Source organism: Indicator indicator, chromosome Z, assembly GCF_027791375.1.
Source record: "Indicator indicator isolate 239-I01 chromosome Z, UM_Iind_1.1, whole genome shotgun sequence".
NCBI lineage: Eukaryota > Metazoa > Chordata > Aves > Piciformes > Indicatoridae > Indicator > Indicator indicator.
The window spans coordinates 40,622,952-40,641,343 of NC_072053.1; the positions used below are offsets into that span (position 1 = coordinate 40,622,952).

The 18,392-nt window shown below is 35.8% G+C and overlaps 1 protein-coding gene across 1 annotated transcript in view; it reads right to left on the reverse strand.

The window, feature by feature from the left end:
* The window catches only part of PTPRD (protein tyrosine phosphatase receptor type D), a 253,661-nt gene that overhangs the window by 88,820 nt on the left and 146,449 nt on the right, over window positions 1–18,392 (reverse strand). The window contains exons 16-19 of the mRNA XM_054397277.1: window positions 16,017–16,226; window positions 12,863–13,023; window positions 6,330–6,341; window positions 2,075–2,187 (exon numbers count right to left, since the gene is read on the reverse strand). Of these exons, the coding sequence (XP_054253252.1) occupies window positions 2,075–2,187; window positions 6,330–6,341; window positions 12,863–13,023; window positions 16,017–16,226 (496 nt within the window). The remainder of the gene's footprint in view (window positions 1–2,074; window positions 2,188–6,329; window positions 6,342–12,862; window positions 13,024–16,016; window positions 16,227–18,392) is intronic.

The following is an 18,392-nucleotide window of genomic DNA, read 5'->3' on the forward strand; positions in this document are numbered from 1 at the left end:
CACAATGGTCTGACCTGTGCTTAGGAGGCTTAGGTGGTGCAATAGTAGGAAAAAGGATAATAATTTGATTACCGCACTATGTTATTAATAACAATTTTAATTCTCTATTTTGTGAAAAGATTCATGGTAAAACAAAGATTCATAGTAAAATGTATTGCAGCCATTCTGCTCAACTAGCTGCACAGTTCCTAGATAAACTATAGCACTGCAAGGAAAGGTACACCTACACTTCTCTTCAGATCAATGAGGTTAAAATGTAAATTTAGAATTAACTGCACTAAATTAATTTTGTATGCAAAGTTGTTAACATTTGGCAGCATTTTTTATCTGCCTGAATTTTATTTTAATTTGTGATGCATACTAAATGTGCAGGTAAGACTTTTACATACCTCTTTATTAAGCCATCCACTATATTCAGTATACATCTCTATATAGATATTGACTTGCTTTAGGCATAAGCTAAGTTGTAAGAAGTGTAATTTTTCTTTTCATATTTCAAAGACAGGCACATAGGCTTCCACCTCTGTAACAGCCTTTAAAAATTTGTGCTGGATAACATATGAAACCTTGGCTTGGTAAGAATGAGTCTACATTAACACTGCTGCTTCAAAAGCACTATTGTGAATCCAAACTTCCAGTCGCTTCCATTTACTGCACTCAGGTTTATATTGTAGAGAGGTCCCAGAGTATGTTAACAAGATGAAACTAAGCTAAAAGATGCTCCCCTAAAACACACATAAATTTCCCCAGCTACTAGAAATTATTTGGTGTACTGTATCAGGTGATGGAACACTGGAACAGGCTGCTTGTGGGGTTTGTGGAGCCTCCTTCTCTGGAAATATTCAAAGGCTACTTGGATGCATTCCTGTGTGATCTACTCTAGATGATCCTGCTCTGGCAAGGGGATTGGACTAGATGATCTTTCAAGGTCCCTTCCAACCCATAACATTCTGTGATTCTGTGATACTATAATAGACTAAAAAAGCAAGCAATAGACTAAAATAGTCAAGATGCCTGACCCTTCCCTTTCTAACTCTGCCATATGCATATCTGGATGTTAGGTCTTCCATCCCAAATTCGTGTCTCTGAAGATTCATTCCTGCTGAGGCCATACTATCTTAAAAATAGGCACTCTTCTGAAGTCCAGAAATGACGTATGCAAGTTCAGTTAACCCTTTTGTAATATTTAGTATATCAGCTTCTGCAGCTAATCTCTCAACATCTCAAGTACTTAATTTCCTGCCTTTATAATGACTTCACAATATTTTTGTACTTAATGCAACAGATTTGACAAACACAAGGCTCAGGAAGACTAGTAAGTAAGGAATATCAGACTGGGACTGTGTGCAAGTATATTGTAAAGGAAAATAAGTCTACTGAAATATATCATGATCAAAATAAAGCCAGTGTATTTATTTATTTATTTAAAAATAAACTCATTAAAAGGTGGTTAAAAATCAGTTATTTTAAGTATTTTTCTGTTGGTGTTTCTTGACTATCAAACCAAACAGCTTAAAGAAAACAATGTTTAATAAAGTAAAGAATATTGCTTCTATCTTCAGCACTATTGATACATTTATATCCCTCTTGAAACTAACACATAGCCTAATTCTAAAAGAGAAGACCTTTTCTCTTTTAAGTGTTCTTTTCGGTTTTGTACATCTGCAATGCAGTGAAACTTCAAGTGATGTCAATAGATTACCTGATAATGCAAAATGTACCTTATTTATAAAGAAGTAGCTGTAAGAATAAAGTTAATAAATAGAGCGATGTGTATTTCCCAATCATATTTTCTAGTATTGTGAGATTTAACTTGGAATTTTAGCACATGCAACACCTCCATGCAACACATGTGACTTTGGGTCTTTTACAGATCTCTTATTTTGTTTCATGCAGTATTTTTCTTTAAATAAATAAAATACTTAATTATTTCCAAAACAAATAATGGAATACATTGTAGAAAAACTCATAATCAACCAAAATATATTTTTCTAAGCAATCTTTTTGTTCTGTAACAGCATTGCTAAGCACTTTGTGAACACAGAGCTCTCAGAGAGCTATTATTGTCTCTTACCTGGAGTTTGAAAATTAAGGCGTCTCAGTTCCACTGGATCTGTGGGATGGTGAGAGGGGATCTCCTTGCTGTTGGGTATGCTGCTCTTTCTAGAGTCAGATTCAGCCCTCTTCCTTCATGAAGAAAGTGAATATAAGTGTACATAAGATAAGTGTCTTACCTTGACAAAGCATTATATTCTAAAGGTGAGATGATTATTTATGAAATATAATAATACTATATAACATAATAATAATATATAATAATAATAATAATAGTTATGCATGGTGGGTAGGGCAGCTGTAATTTGCATTGGAAAATTCATCTAAATACAGTAATGTCAGAGGGAAAATAGCTGCATTCTGCCCTAGACTGATCTATTGTGGTTCTGGATGCCCGAATAAGTAAGAATTAAAAGAATTAACATGAAACTTACAAGAATTCACACTATTTTTAAAACTAGATAGCTGTAACTTTACTAAAAAGTAGCCAACTTTTGAACATGTAGTTAAGAAGGAACACACCAAGTTATTATCATTGAATACTTCCTATTTTGTACACACAGCTCTGTGTTGTCATAAAAAATAACCTGCATTCTTTGAGTACTTTCCATAAGGCAGAGAATAATGGTACAGAAGATACCTATCCCAGAAGTCAACTATTCCCTTCATTTTCTGTGAAGAGGTCTGTTTCTTGCCTGTCATCTCTGTAAGAGCTGCACTACATAATCTGACATGAACACACCCATATATTCAAAGCTCAGATTCTGTATGAATGCTTACATCTACCCAGAGAAAGAAAAGAAAAGAAAAGAAAAGAAAAGAAAAGAAAAGAAAAGAAAAGAAAAGAAAAGAAAAGAAAAGAAAAGAAAAGAAAAGAAAAGAAAAGAAAAGAAAAGAAAAGAAAAGAAAAGAAAAGAAAAGAAAAGAAAAGAGAAAAGAAAAGAAAGAAAAGAAAAGAAAAGAAAAGAAAAGAAAAGAAAAGAAAAGAAAAGAAAAGAAAAGAAAAGAAAAGAAAAGAAAAGAAAAGAAAAGAAAAGAAAAGAAAAGAAAAGAAAAGAGAAAAGAAAAGAAAAGAAAAGAAAAGAGAAAAGAAAAGAGAAAAGAAAAAAGAAAAGAAAGAAAAGAAAAGAAAAGAAAAGGAAAAGAAAAGAAAAGAAAAGAAAAGAAAAGAAAAGAAAAGAAAAGAAAAGAAAAGAAAAGAAAAGAAAAGAAAAAAGAAAAGAAAAGAAAAGAAAAGAAAAGAAAAGAAAAGAAAAGAAAAGAAAAGAAAAGAGAAAAGAAAAGGAAAGAAAAGAAAAGGAAAGAAAAGAAAAGGAAAGAAAAGAAAAGAAGAAAAGAAAAGAAAAGAAAAGAAAAGAAAAGAAAAGAAAAGAAAAGAAAAGAAAAGAAAAGAAAAGAAAAGAAAAGAAAAGAAAAGAAAAAAGAAAAGAAAAGAAAAGAAAAGAAAAAAGAAAAGAAAAGAAAAGAAAAGAAAAGAAAAGAAAAGAAAAGAAAAGAAAAGAAAAGAAAAGAAAAGAAAAGAAAAGAAAAGAAAAGAAAAGAAAAGAAAAGAAAAGAAAAGAAAAGAAAAGAAAAGAAAAGAGAAAAGAAAAGAGAAAAAAAAATAAAAAAAGAAGCATGTATACTTCTCTAAAGAACATGTGTAGAGTTCTGTCTCTTCTGGTAAAATTGACTCCCATTATTTAAGACTATAATATTGTGATGCAAAATACGGAGAACCATGTTACAGGAAGAGTATCTAATCACTCTGCACTTCATTTAAGAATCTTGAACTTTAATTCTTAAATTTGAAAAGGAATTCTTCATTAGTCCTCTTTGAGTTCCTGAATGAAGATGCAAACCAGTTGACATTATTAGGTAATATAAAATGAATCTGCAAACAGCAACAGTTAAGGTTTGTGATAGCATAATCTTTTACAGGTGTCCAATATTTGCACTAACATAGCACTGTTTTATGGGGGCTTTTATATCTTTTTCTCTAATTGACTCACAATGTGATGATGCTAAATCTGTTATTATTCTACTGGGCTTTCCTCTTAAAAAGGCTCCAACTGAATTCTTGCTCTTCTTGAAATGATGAACACCTAGTAGCATTCATGAAAGGTTCATATAGCAAGACATTAATGACTCTGCAAAGAAGCCAATCAGCAACATCCATTGCAGAGAGTTATTTGAAAGTTACTAGTTCCATGACTGTATGAAAAAAAAACCCAAACAACCAAACAACTAAAAAATTTAAATGGTGTTTTGCTATAAAAACATTCTATCTATTCTTCGTTAAATACCTTAATAAATGTATTAATTTCTCTCTATCAAAGCAATGAAGATTTAAATCTAATTCTTCTGGTTCTGGCCTTAAGAAAAAAAAAAAAGAAATTATGGGGAAATACAGTTGAAATTCTTTTTTCTACTGATTCTGACTATCTCAAACTCCTACTACAACAGAACAATGCCCTACCATTCTTTATTCTTAAGTAAGCGTGTGTGATGTATCTTTCAAGAAACATTTTTATCTGCATTTCCTTCCCCTGAAGTTTAGGGATCAGTGGAACTGTCCAGATATATGCTTCACTTACTTTTTTTTCTTCTTGCAAGTCAGTACTGGGCAGCACAACTTCAAATTAACTTATTGTGGATTTACTAAGGAGAAATTTTGCTTGACTAATCTGATATTCTATTCAAGGCATGACCAAATGGGTAGATGAAGCGAGAGCAGTGGATATCATCTATCTTGACTTCACAGTAATGAGGCTTTTGATACTGTTTCCTGTAACATCCTTGTAGGGAAACTAAAAATAAGTGGGTTAGACGATTGGCCCACGAGGTGGATTGGAAGCTGGCTCAACAACAAAGTTCAGAGGGTTGTGATCAGCAGCGCAGAGTTCAGTTGGAAGCATATGGCCAGTGGTGTTCCCTGATGGGAGCTGGGCGAAGGGGAGCCACATGAACTTCGATAAGCACAAGTGTAGAGTGCTGCATCTGGGGAGAAATAAAATCAGGCACCAGAACAGACTAGGGGTCATCCTGCTGGAAAGCAACTCTGTGGAGAAAAACCTTGGAGTTCTAGTGGCCAGCAAGTTATCCATAGGAGAGCAATTTGCCCTTGTGGCAAAGATGGCCAATGGAATCTTGGGGCACATCAAGAAAAGTGTGTCCAGTAGGTCTAGGGAGGTTCTCTTTTCCCTATACTCTGCCCTGGTGAGACCACACCTGCAATACTGTGCCCAGTTTTGGGCCCCCAATTCAAGGCAGAAAGGGATCTGCTAGAGAGAGTCCAACAGAGAGCTATAAGGATGATTAAGGGACTTGAACATCTCTCTTATGAGGAAGTACTGAGCAACCTGGGGATGTTTAGTCCTGAGAAGGCTATGAGGGAATCTTATCAACGTCTATAAACATCTGAGGAGTAGGTGCCAAGATGAAAGTGATGGTCTCTATTCAGAGGTGCCCAGTGACAGGACAAGGAACAAGGGGTATAAGTTGGAATACAGAAAGCTCCACTTCAACATGAGGAGAAACTTCTAGACTGTGAGGGTGACTGAGCACTGGAAAAGGCTGCCCAGAGAGGGTGTGCCTATGTGGCCTGCTGTATGCGATCCTACTTTGGCAGGTGGGTTGAACTAGATGTTCTCTAGAGGTCCCTTCCAACCCCTAACATTTTATGACTCTATGAGTCAAAATCACTGAAATCTCTTCTAATCATAACCCTGAAAATTTTGAATATTTCTAGGACAACAGAATGTTCTCAAGATCATTCTATATTTTTTTTTAAAGCTTTCCGGGCTACACATCACAATTCTTTCAAATTATGCAATATCTTTGAGATGTGTAGGGGAAAAAAAAACATACATGAGATCTCTATATCATTTTCACTTGTAAAACCGTAAGTCAGCACTTAGCCTATGTGTATGAAGCATTACGGAGATTTAGAGCAGCTAACACTTCAACCCCAACCATGCACTCCTTCCACATCTTTGCTTATAGCAAAGAACCACTGTTTTAACTTCACTACAACAAAACTAAAACCATATCTACATTGTATAGCTGTGCTGTCTTTTGAATAGGTACCTCATGGAGATACAAAAAAAAGCATCAGTGAAACTTAACAACACGTTACATTACTTTTCAATGTTTTAGACAACACAACAAAATTTTACATAGCCTAGAGCTGCTTAGACTGACAGATGTCTTAGATCATTATTATGGTTTTTTTTTTCTCTTTTTTTTAATCCTTTTCTGGATTAAATGAAGAGTGATTACTTCTAGCTTCTCACCTGTCAGGTTTACTGCTCCATTTTAATGCAGCAAAGAGGGGAGAAAAGGTGAAATGTTAGTTGAGCAGTAACAAATAGAGTAAGCATGACAACAATAGAGGTAAGGAATGTTGACTTACAGTAAAGCTATATGACTAAACTAAATTAAGAAAGGACAGTCATCAAATTATTTAATGCTTGGGAATCTGAATAAATGGAGGACACAAGGTTAAATCCAAAGTGAATCTCCTTCTGCTGAAAAAAAAATCTTTTATCCATTATCATCAAAGTATTGCCACCTCAAATTTAAGCCAGTGAAATAATGGAGAATAGGTGTTCAATTCCAGCTAAGTAATTTTAACATTATACTGACAAATGACATATCTCTAAGATGTAGCTCCCTCTTACATTCTAAAGAAAGAGATAAGAGAGGGGAGGACAGGAAAGATGAAAGTGAAGGGGAAAGCAGAAAGGGAAGATGACAGAGAGAAAGGCAAATGAAGAACAAGTTTAAATGCATCAGATACATAAAACTTTTTACTAAATTACAAAAAATAAAAACAAAAAAACCCAAAAACCCATCAAAAAACCCCACCTGTTCTATAAAACCAAGTAATACAAAGGCAAGAATTTAACGGTAACCTGGAAAGCAAGGTAAGCATAAATCTTTCTCCAATGAAGTATTGCACATCTTTTTAGATTTAGAAAGAATGTCACATACTTGAGATCTATAGAGATCTGTAGTGATCTATAATCTATAAAGATCAGCTAAATAAGGAAAATAATTTATTATCTTCCACTCAGAGGTTTTAGTATACACACACTATAAATACAGTATTTGTCTACCCTTCTTACACAAAAAATAAATAAGGGTTATGCAAACTTTTAGTAGTCTGGAGTCTGCAAGGACCAGATTACTGACATGTTATGCAAAAGTTTTACAAAACCCTTAATCACCACTTAACATTCCTCTAATTTCTGTGGGTTTTTTAACATCTGTTTTTGGGTTTGGTTTTTTTTGTGTGGTTTTTTTTTTCATTTAGAAACATGTTTTTTCTTATAGCTCATGATTTAGATGGTGGCCAGCAGGTCAAGGGAGGTAATTCTGATCCTCTGCTCTACTAAGACCCCATGTGTAGTACCCTTCTTAGCTCTGGAGTTCTCAGTACAGCAAAGATGTGGACTTCCTGAAGCTGATCCAGAGAAGGGCCACAACATTGATTTGAGGGATGGAACACCTCTCCAATGAGGAAAGGCTGAGACAGTTAGGGTTATTCAGCCTGGACAAGAGGAGGCTCTGGAGAGATATTATTGTGGCCTTTCAGTACTTAAGAGGGTTCATAATAAAGATGGGGACAACGAAAGTAGGAGTTGTAGCAATAGCACAAAGAGTAATGGTTTTAAACTAAAAGAGATTCAGACTAGACATAAGGAGGATATTTTTTACAATGAGGGTAGTGAAGCACTGGAAAAGGTTGCACAGAGAAGTGGTAGATGTCCCATCCCTGGAAACATTCAAGTTCAGGTTGAATGGGCTCTGAGCAATCTGATCTAAAGATGTCTCTTTTCACTGAAGGAGGTTAGATTAGATGATCTTTAAAAGTTCCTTCCAGCCCAAACCATTCCATGATTTTATAGTTCTATCATAGAACCACAGAATATATGATTCTATGTAGAATCTATGATTCCACATAGTAGCTATAATTCCATAGTTCTATGGTTCTGTAATTCTAAATGTCAAAGTTCACTGTGTTCAAAAGATTCAAGCGTAAGCTCCTGTCTTCTGAACCAAATAAAAAAGTTTCACTTTGTAAGAGTAAAACAACACAAGATCTGTTCATTTTTTTTCTCTAAAAATAAAAATCCACTCCACAAACAAACTTGATTGGAGAAAGTTATAGAATGAGGAACATTTTACTCTTCATAAGTGAAAGGCTGAAACAAGAGAATTTGTGATTTCTTAAAACCAAGGCAAACAGCCACATAAATTCCTACGTTAAAACAAAAGGCGGTGGGTGGGGGTAGGGGGTAAGATATGAAAGGATGCTTCGCAGGTACATTCACTCTCTCTAGTCTGTGCATTTTGGAGATACATTGACCAATTTCTAGAGCTCTTTAACATTAACTGTGTTCTTATCCTGTGTAATTGAATGTGTATCACTCATTCCAAAGTAAGTTAAAAGGATTTACTGTAGGTTGCAGCAGGGTAGTGTTTTATCTAAACCACCTTGTTACACAAACTGTGACTGAAATAGGCCTCATAATGGTTAGTTATTGGTCCTAGTTGGCACTGTCTCCGCATCTAGGTTAAGTGTTGCCTTTGAGATTTTGGGTATAAATCTTACTGTATAGTAAGATTTGAATCTGCAAAAAAATTATTTTCTTGGAGGCAAAAATATAATCAAAATTTAAAAAGTGGTGTTTAGCTAACTTACTCGTATCCTTGTATTTTATTATTTAGATTTAAGCTCAATTAAAGATCTAATGTAATGACAGAGAACGCTGAACTGGTCCCTGGCCATGTCACTCCTGTTTGCCAAGTTACCAACTTCAAAAAACCCAGGAAATATAACTGTAGGTTAGGAAAAAATAATTTTTACTACAGGGATAGTCAAATACTGGAACAGGCTGTCCACAAGGGTTTGGAGTTTCGATTCTTGGTTATACTGAAACTTGTCTGGACATGCCTCGGTAGCTGGCCATGAGTTGACCAGGGCTGGGATGGGGCTTGGATGGGGCAATCCCCAGCAGTGCAACACTTTGGTTCTATGAGCACAGTACATTAATTGGCTGCAGTTGGATATTATATTGCAGCTATATTCAATGGCAACAAGAGGTACTCTCAGTATAAGTTGCAATGATCTTTTGTGCTATATTCTAATATATGATCCAAAAAATCTTTCTAAGCAATATATTTGCTTTCAGATTTTAAGAACAGTAAATGCAAATGATATCATCTCTATATAAAGAGTAACCAGATACAATCCTTATATCCTGTAGATCAGTGATAAGTAGCCCCTCAGAGGTCTGTACTGGGAGCAGTGCTGTTTAACATCTTTGTCAGTGATATGGACAGTGGAACTGAGGGCATCCTCAGCAAGTTTGTGAACACCAAGCTGTGTGGCCCAACTGACAGGGGATGCCATACAGATATATCTGGACAGACTGGAGAGGTGGGCACAAGACAACTGCATGAAATTCAACAAGGCCAAGTGCAAAGTCCTGCACCTGGGTCAGGTCAATCCCAAGCACAAATATAGGCTGGGCAGAAGATGGCTTGAGAGCAGTCTTGAAGAAGAGTACTTCGGGGAGTTAGTTCATGAAAAACTGAACAGGAGCCAGCAATGTGTGCTTGCAGCCCAGAAGGCCAGTCATATCATGGGCTGCCTCAAAAGAAGTGTAACCAGCAGGACTAGTGAGATGATTCTTCCCCTTTGCTCTTCTGAGACCTCATCTGGAATACTGCAACTGCTTCTGGGACGTTCAACTCAAGAAGGTCACTGAACTGTTGGAGAGGGTGCAGAGCAGGGCAATGAACATGAGGGCTGAAGCAGCTTCCCTATGGGAACAGGCTGCAAGTGTTGGGGCTGTCCCTACCAACCTAATGCAATCTGTGAATCTGTGTTCAGCTTGAAGAAGAGAAGCCTCTAGGGAGACCTTATAGTGGCTTCCCAGTACTTGAGGGGGTCCCATAAGAAAGCTGAAGGCCTTTTTACAAGGACTTGCAGTGACAGGATGAGGGGGAAACAGCTTTAAACTGGAAGAGGGTAGATTTATACAGGATATTAGAAAAAAATTCTTTACAGTGAGGGTGGTGAGACCCTATAACAGGTTGATGAGGGAAGTTGTGGATGCCCCCTCCTTGGAGGTATTCAAAGTCAGGCTGGATAGGGTCTTGAGCAGGATGGCCTAGTGGAAGCTGTCCCTGCCCATGGCATGGGGGTTGGAACTAGACGATCTTTAAGGTCCCTTCCAACCCAAACCATTCTATGATTCTATGATCCTACAGCTTTACTGACAAATAATAAAGGAGTCATACATGCACTCCTAGTCTTTGGGACAGTTAAATATATTTCACATCAACCCATGCATATCTGTGATTATGCCTGTTTCAAAGGATGTCAAGACTTCACCTCTTACAATAATTATTTTAGAAACTTCAGTGATCTGTGATTTAAGTTAAAATGTAAAAGCAGTATGTAAGGTATTATATCATGCCTTATATTATATAGTGGTCCAAGACTATTTATAAAGGCTTCTATAGACAAAGGGAACTAAGCATAATTGCTCATTATTTGAGCTACTACCCTTCAAACTTCAAAAGACACTGTCATTTCCCACTGCACATCCTTCAACATTCCCTTTCAAATATTTCTCATGTTTTTTAACATACTATACAGATGTCCTCTCTGCTTTGTTTTCTTGTCTCTATCATACCTATTGCTTTTATGCCCAAATATATTCTAGAATTATACTTGTGAAGTTTCCTGTATCCATGAAAATGTCTTGTTTTCATACTTTTTGTAGTATATTTTTACCATGCCCAACTCCTTTAGCCATGGTAAATCCTTTCAACAGACTTAATTCAGAAATTAAATCTCACTGTTCCCTCAAACAATGTGCTAGAAGCGTCTAGTTATTGCTGTTCTACAGACAGTAAAGCTACAAAATTCTGGCTGTTAGCTTGCATCCAGGTTGGATACTCTAGAATAAACATATCCAATTTTTAAACTTTTTTTACAGAAATGAAGAGTTCACAAAGGACCACAGACTCTAATCATGATTTCTCAGAGGTAATTTGCCAAATCAGTGCAATGTAACAATTTACAGGGTGAAAATAGGAAAAGAGTCCCAAACACAACACATGAACATGTGGACATTTGCCTGAACAGTTCTAGCACCAGCAGTAAGTAGTAAATGGAAAATGCATCCCCCATTTTCAGATAATCACTTCAGATTTCTGCTGAACACATTTTACCAGCTTATTTGTGGAATACGCCTATAATTTTTTTTTTAAATAAAATTTAAGAATGTTATTATAGTTCCATAAACGTAATCAGTATTTCCAGAAGCAGTTACACGTAGAATTATAGAATTGTTTTGGTTGGAAAAGACGTCTAAGATCATCAAGTCCAACGACTGACGTAACACCACCAGGGCAACCTACTCCAGTGCCAGACCACTCTTTCTACTTCATATGTCATTGTTTTGACTTGTTTTGTGGCATGGAAGAAGTTATATTTTTAGTATTTCAGAGTAATCAGAAGAAAGGAGTATTTAACTTTTAGCACATCTTTAATTACCAGTTTTTGAAGTGACAACAGACATTAACAGAGGTTCAGTGGCTGAGAATCAGATAGATTGGCTGAGACAGTAGATACTAAGAAAAAACTACAGTAGCTGTAATATCTTCAAGCAACAGACTATGTATTGTGCTGCTGTATGATTATATGCCTAAAGACCATTCTGTAAAGGGATACCTATTTCAATTCCAAAGCTAAAGTTAACCCTGGACTGATTTTTTTGTTTGTTTTTGTTGTTTGGTTGTTTGGTTGTTTTAACTGCTGAACAGAGAATTCCCTTTCCAAAACCTACAGTTAACTGGATCCACTTAGGGTGGTAGGGAAATAGGGTAGCACAATTTAAATATTCATATATGAATGATGGCACCATAGCCAGTAGTTTTAGAAGATATACTCCATTTAATGAAATTATCCTTAGAATGCCCCTTCTCCTATATCCAGAAAGGTCACAGCCTCTTTACAGTATTCTTCAATTAGATTTTATAAACACATTTAAAAAAGGTATTATGAAATATATCTAAACATTAAAATAAACTGTGAGTTTGATTAGTTGGTATCTGACCCTTGTGAATTCATGTACACTGTAAAAGGCTGCCATGTATAAATGAATGCACCATATATAGTTTTAATCTAGTATGTTATAAGGCAGAAGAGTCTTTTGTGTAATAGCAAACCTACATCTATGTCATAGACACTGAAAGAATAAATTAATATTGATCTCATTGCAAGATTAATACAAAACAGATACTGATATTTCTTTAATTTCTCAGTTCAGAGATTCGAACTCATATAGATACACTGCCAAATTGCAGGCAACTCAGAAGTGAGAACTCAAACTATGTAAGTGGAGATGAAAATCATGTTTAACATCAAGCTGAATGCAACCCCTAATATATTGCTATTATGATTAAACAAAATAATTTTAAAGAGTCAAATGTGCAAATTCCATACATATATATATATGCAAGCACATATTTAACAAACACATGCAAATGGAAAAATATTTAAATGCAGAAATTCTAATAGACTGTTTTCAGCAGAAAAATGTGTCCATCTACCTGTAATGGTTGGAAACTTTCAGTCAATCTACTAACATTTCTACAGTGTTCTGGAAACCATAAATAATTATGGAAATATTCCAAAGCAATGACAGTTACTATTGTAGTACAAAAAAAAAAAAATAGTGGGGAACAGTACTATAAAATGGGAAACATATCAGAAAATTGGTAAAAAAATAAAAGTTAAACTTACCTTTTATAAAGAAGTATAGCAATTACAATACAGATGATAAACACTACTGCAAGAACTGGTCCAACAACCCAGATCAAGCCTTCTTCCTCATCTGTAATTGGTTGGGGATCAAGATCCATGGACACAACAGGATCAGAATAAGGGCTGGTTGCATACATGGTCTATACAAATAAAATAAATATTATTTAATGACATAGGAATGAATTTAAAATATTAACTATCCTAAATCTAAAATAGATCCATACAAGATAGGGATGCAAGGAACACTGCAATGTGAAAGTACCATTTTTCTTCAAGTTAGGCAGTACACAAACTTGCAAACTGAACATTATTTTGTTATTACTATCTTTACTTTGTGCTCCATATATCTTCAAATGAGGTAACGCAGCCCTTCACAGAGCACTTCACAACTTAAGCAGAGAAGAAGAAAATTACGTATCAGCAAACTGAGGATTATAGCCTATCAGTTACTCATTTTTTTGGTTCTGTCTAAGTTTCATATTAGCTTAATGCTATTCGTACTGGCAAGACATGAAGGGATACTTCTGAAAGAAAGAGACTACTACAGGTAAAAATACCAGGGACTGAATATAGGAGGTTCATAGATAAGAATTCTATTGCAATAGTAGTGTATATTTTGATCAGTTAAAAAGTTACAGTGTTCTTACAGAAGAAGGAGACAACTTGAATTTAAGACTGAAAAAAAAAAGGGGGGCTCCACTGTAGAATATGAAGGAAAGCTAAATACTCAGTCTTTCTTAAGGATGAGATTAGAATTATGAACCAACAGAGACAAACCTGTGAGAAGAAAACAATAGTATTTTTTTTTTAATTCTGGTGTGACCTGAGATGTCTGATCCACAGCTGAGTGCAAATTTAAAATCAGACAGGAGAGGCTGGGAAAAGGCCTCTTAAAACTGGATCACATAAAGAACTCTGAGGTACATTGAAGTGCCTCACTGGAACGCTTTATTATCACTGAACTAGGATTTTTTCTACAGCTCTTGCAAAGGACTTAAAAACATGGTTCAAGAGTAGCTCAGGAATCCCAGATAAGAAAGAATAAGATAACCAGGAGAAGAGATTTATTTTAATTTACCATATTTGCACTTCATTCTGAAGGATGTCCTAAACCTGGACAAGTGTTATCAAAGGATAGATTATTCTACATTTAATTTGGTCTTGTTCTGGGCTACAGGAAATTATGGTGTCTAATTTAAGGTCAGAGATAGGATTAGGACCAGTAAAGCTGAAGCACTTAACTAGATGGTACTCAGCTAGCACTCATGACAACCATGGCCAGTTATGTTATGGTCTTTCACTGAATCTGGTTGCAAACACTTTAAAAATTTGTGATTGCTATGTAGAAATTGGGGCATCTCCAATGCTCCATTCCTGAAACACCTGAGCTGACTGAAGTTTGTCCCCAGCTTCAGTAATCTCAAGAGATAGAAAAACTTAAATCCACCTGTATCAATGACTAACTTAAACTCATGCATTATTTTGTGAAATTCTTCTCTTGTGTATTTTTTTCCTTTCTATTCATAACATGCTTAGCGTACTGATAGATTCTAGTACTCACAAGCTCCCTCAGCTTCAATTTTACTAGGTTAAACAAATTCAGACCTCTCCATGTCCTCCTGTAAAGCAAGTTCTCCGTTCTCCAAATCAACAGGGAAATACTGTGTTCTCTGAAGGAGAAACCCTACACTAAAAGTATATTGAATACCAGAAGAAACATCCCTTGCAAATCACAACTCAGTAGGATCTATAGCCCTAGAAGAAAACCAGCTATACTGATATCAGATACACCGAAGCATTGGGAGTTAAAGCTCGGTCTTGCAAACTCACCACTCTCTGTGACTGATGCTTCAGATGGCTTGCCAAACCAGATAGTGTTAATACTGTAAGTTTTGTAATGTCTTTTGAAATCTTTCACAGTCGACCCCTGTGTATGTTGTGCCATACCAGCCTTTTCAGCCGTAAATTTATAACCCTGCTTATTTCTGATTTTTCATTCTGATTTCTCCCTACTAAGCAGTAAATTCAGGGTTATAAGAAATGATCAATGCCTTAATTAAAAATAAGAATAATAAATAAGAAATGGTACTATGTATTAAGAAGATCAAATTAGTAAAGATTAATTTCCGACACATAGATTTTTGGCCATCTACTTTATAGACAAAAGTTTTCTGCTTTCTCCAGTTTCTGATCTTTCTGATGCAGCACCCTCAGAATTCTATGTCTACATAGCCACTGCCAAAAAGTGAAAGGGGAATTTTTGATTTATGTTAGAGCTTCCAGGAGGCGCTTATTTTACACTGTAATTAAGATATGCATTAAAAAGTATTTGTATTGAAACTACATTTTGTATAAGTAGGCAAATGATGTTAACATCGAGAAAGCAATGGTAAGGTTACACACTAAAAGCATTTGACTAGAATTCAGATTATTGGTATAATAGTTTCAAGTGGTTGAGCCAGCAAATGTACCTGTCCGGTTTAGGTACCAATTAGAAAGATAACATATTACAGACTATGTTAAAATGTTGATGTGTAATTGCAACTTTTTTTAACAGTTCTCTTTCTGTCTTTTTAATTCTTTTACTATATTGCATACAGTAGATTAACATAAGCATAAAGTGACATGTCTACAAGATTAATTGCATAAAAAGGAATGAAAGCTCATGATTTAGATCACCTCATTAGTTTTCCTTATTACTGAATTGTTTTCTAACTTTCTAACAATTCACTGATACAATTGCCATTATGACTGTAACCATGTGACTAGCTGTGCACATATCAGATTCAATGGATCTTTCCAAGGCACAAGGCGAACTCTTTTTTAAATATATTGAGAAGGATGATCCTGTGGAGTTCAAGTCTCAGAAGAGCATGTAATTTGTGAAGGTTCACAACACAGATAATGAAACGTGACCCTTAGGTTTCAGTTATACATAGAATTAACATATAAAAATGCATGCAAAATAGAAAAGTTCAGGGAATTAACAGAAATTAAGCAAGGCAATACTCACTTTAGAGATGCTCTAACACAGATTGCAAAAAAACCTTGCTTTTGGGAAGTGTAGTAGGCACAGAAAAATGTTTTCCTGGGTGTGGAAAGGTAATTTTGAGATTGAAAAACATTAACTTACAGATTCTGAGTGCTCCATTACAGCCAACACAAAGAAGACATATTCTTGCCCACTCTGCAGTTGCTTATTCTCAAAGCCACCATAATGCTTCTTATCACCCAACGTGAACTCCGTAGGAAGAACTTCAAAGTGAGCTGCAATATATGGCTTTAATTCAACTTCCCTCCCAAGACGAATGCTTCTTCGTTTCCTAGCTATCTCCTTAAGCAGCTACAGAACGAAGTGGAGGGTGCGGATGGAAGGAAGAGGTGGGGGAAAGGGAGAGAAGGAGATTGAGGAAGAGAGAAGGAGAGGGACAGGGGCAGAGAGAGGGACAGGGAAGGGAGAGGAAGAGGGAGAAGGAAGGGGAAAGGAATAGGGAGAGAGAGCTGTCAACAATTTTAATGGAACTTATTGAAATGTAATAAGAAAATTTTATGTATGACCAGGAATTAGAAAAATACAATTTGCACAAATTTCATGGGATATCTCAGTATCACTAAATCATTTCCTGCAAAACATTCCAATTCATTGTCTTTCTTACTAAGATTAAATGCTAGGTAGCAGTTACACTGCCCAGACTAGAAATAGTGTCTGATACTGGTGGGGGGGAGGGGAGGGAAAGCTAATTAATTAATACATTAAAAAATTAATACATCTTCTCAGAAGAAACATACACACATATTATATATATATGTATGTATATATATATATATGTATGTATGTATACATATACATCAGTCATAAAATAGAATCACAGAATTATGTATGTTGGAAAATGTTCGAAAATACTTTCAAGAATATCAACTCCCACTATAATCCAAACACTTCCAAGGTCCACCACTAAGACACATCCCTTAGCACAACACCTATGCATCTTTTAACTCAACCACTTTCCTGGACAGCTTGTTTCAACGCTTCACAACGCCTTCAGGGTGCAACTTGAGGCCTCTTCCTCTCTTCCTGTCATTTCTTACCTGTGAGATAACACCCACCCTGATACAGCTTCAGGTAGTTGTAGAGAGTGTGAAGATCTCCACTCAGACTCCTTTCCTCCAGACTAAACAACCCCGCTTCCCTCAGATGCACCTCAACAGACTTGTGCTCTAGACCTCTCACCAGCCTCGAGATTATGCAGTGTACTTTCTTACCTTCTGTTTGACACAACAAAACTTAGTAAACTGTATGATGTAATTATTTAAAACCCACAAAATTGAAAAAAAAAAAAAAAAAGGCTCAGTGTTGGAAAATAAACATATATATTAACTATTTTGAACCTTTTCTGGTAACTGTGAAATACAAATGACTCAGCACTAAGTACCTGCGAATGTATATATAGGTATATAATTTTTTAAACTAATCTCTCGCATATGAGGACTAGAAAGCACTCTGTCGATATCAATTTCATGAACATCTTGGGATGCTTTCCAATATACTTCACAAATAGTGAATGAAATACAGAGGAGTTTATAGGAGTGATCTGTAAACATATCTTTCATTCCAAGCCTGAAATTCACTGCCATATTCATTTGTTCCAAAACAACAAAAGTTGTGCTCTTCATGGTTTGTACAACACTACGCAATAGACTGGTGATAGGGATCAGTAACAGAACACTGAATCCCGAGAGAACTTTTCTGCTGCTAGACTACTGTGAGATAACTGACTACACAACTATGAAACAGGAACGAAAGTAGATTTAGTATGCTTTGGGACCAAGGTAATTTACAATCAGGAGGTGTCTGTGTTAAATGATGATCTGCAAAGCTGCCGAACAGCTGAAGCAGGGAGTCTTGTGAAGATAAAACAGCCTTGTTTTGGCTAAAACTAGAAGTAAGTCTAAAATATGGTAACAACCAAGTTCAAAACAGATTTTGATTCCAGAGCCTGAGTGAAGACTTTTGTCTAATTAACTCCAATTTTAATATTAAAGTTAACATCCCTCAGTATATTAATGAGCCAACCGAATGCATGCTAATCCTATATGACTATGTTACTCAACTCTCCTCTCAAATTATGCTAAAAGTCACCTGAAGGCAGAGAAAGCCAGGGATAAGGTATAAAACCCATGAGAGGGACATCTGACAGGGTGCAGGCACAAGCAGCAGGAGGTACAGAAGTGCCACAGCAAGAGGTTCAGGAACGGTGGCAGCAGCAGCACCAGTTGGGAGGGAAAGACTGAGATGAGGATGACTGACAGGGTGTGCTCCTTTTCCTCCACCCAAGACGGACACTTTCTTTGTAAAAATTGCACCTTAAATACATGGCTTAACTTTTGCTGCATTTCTGTTATTTGTTAGAGCTATTGCAAAGGTTTGTATCTCAGACTGTTGGATGTTACCCAGGATTTATCAATCCTGAGATCAATCAATCTTGCAGTTAGTGCATTCATCACTGAA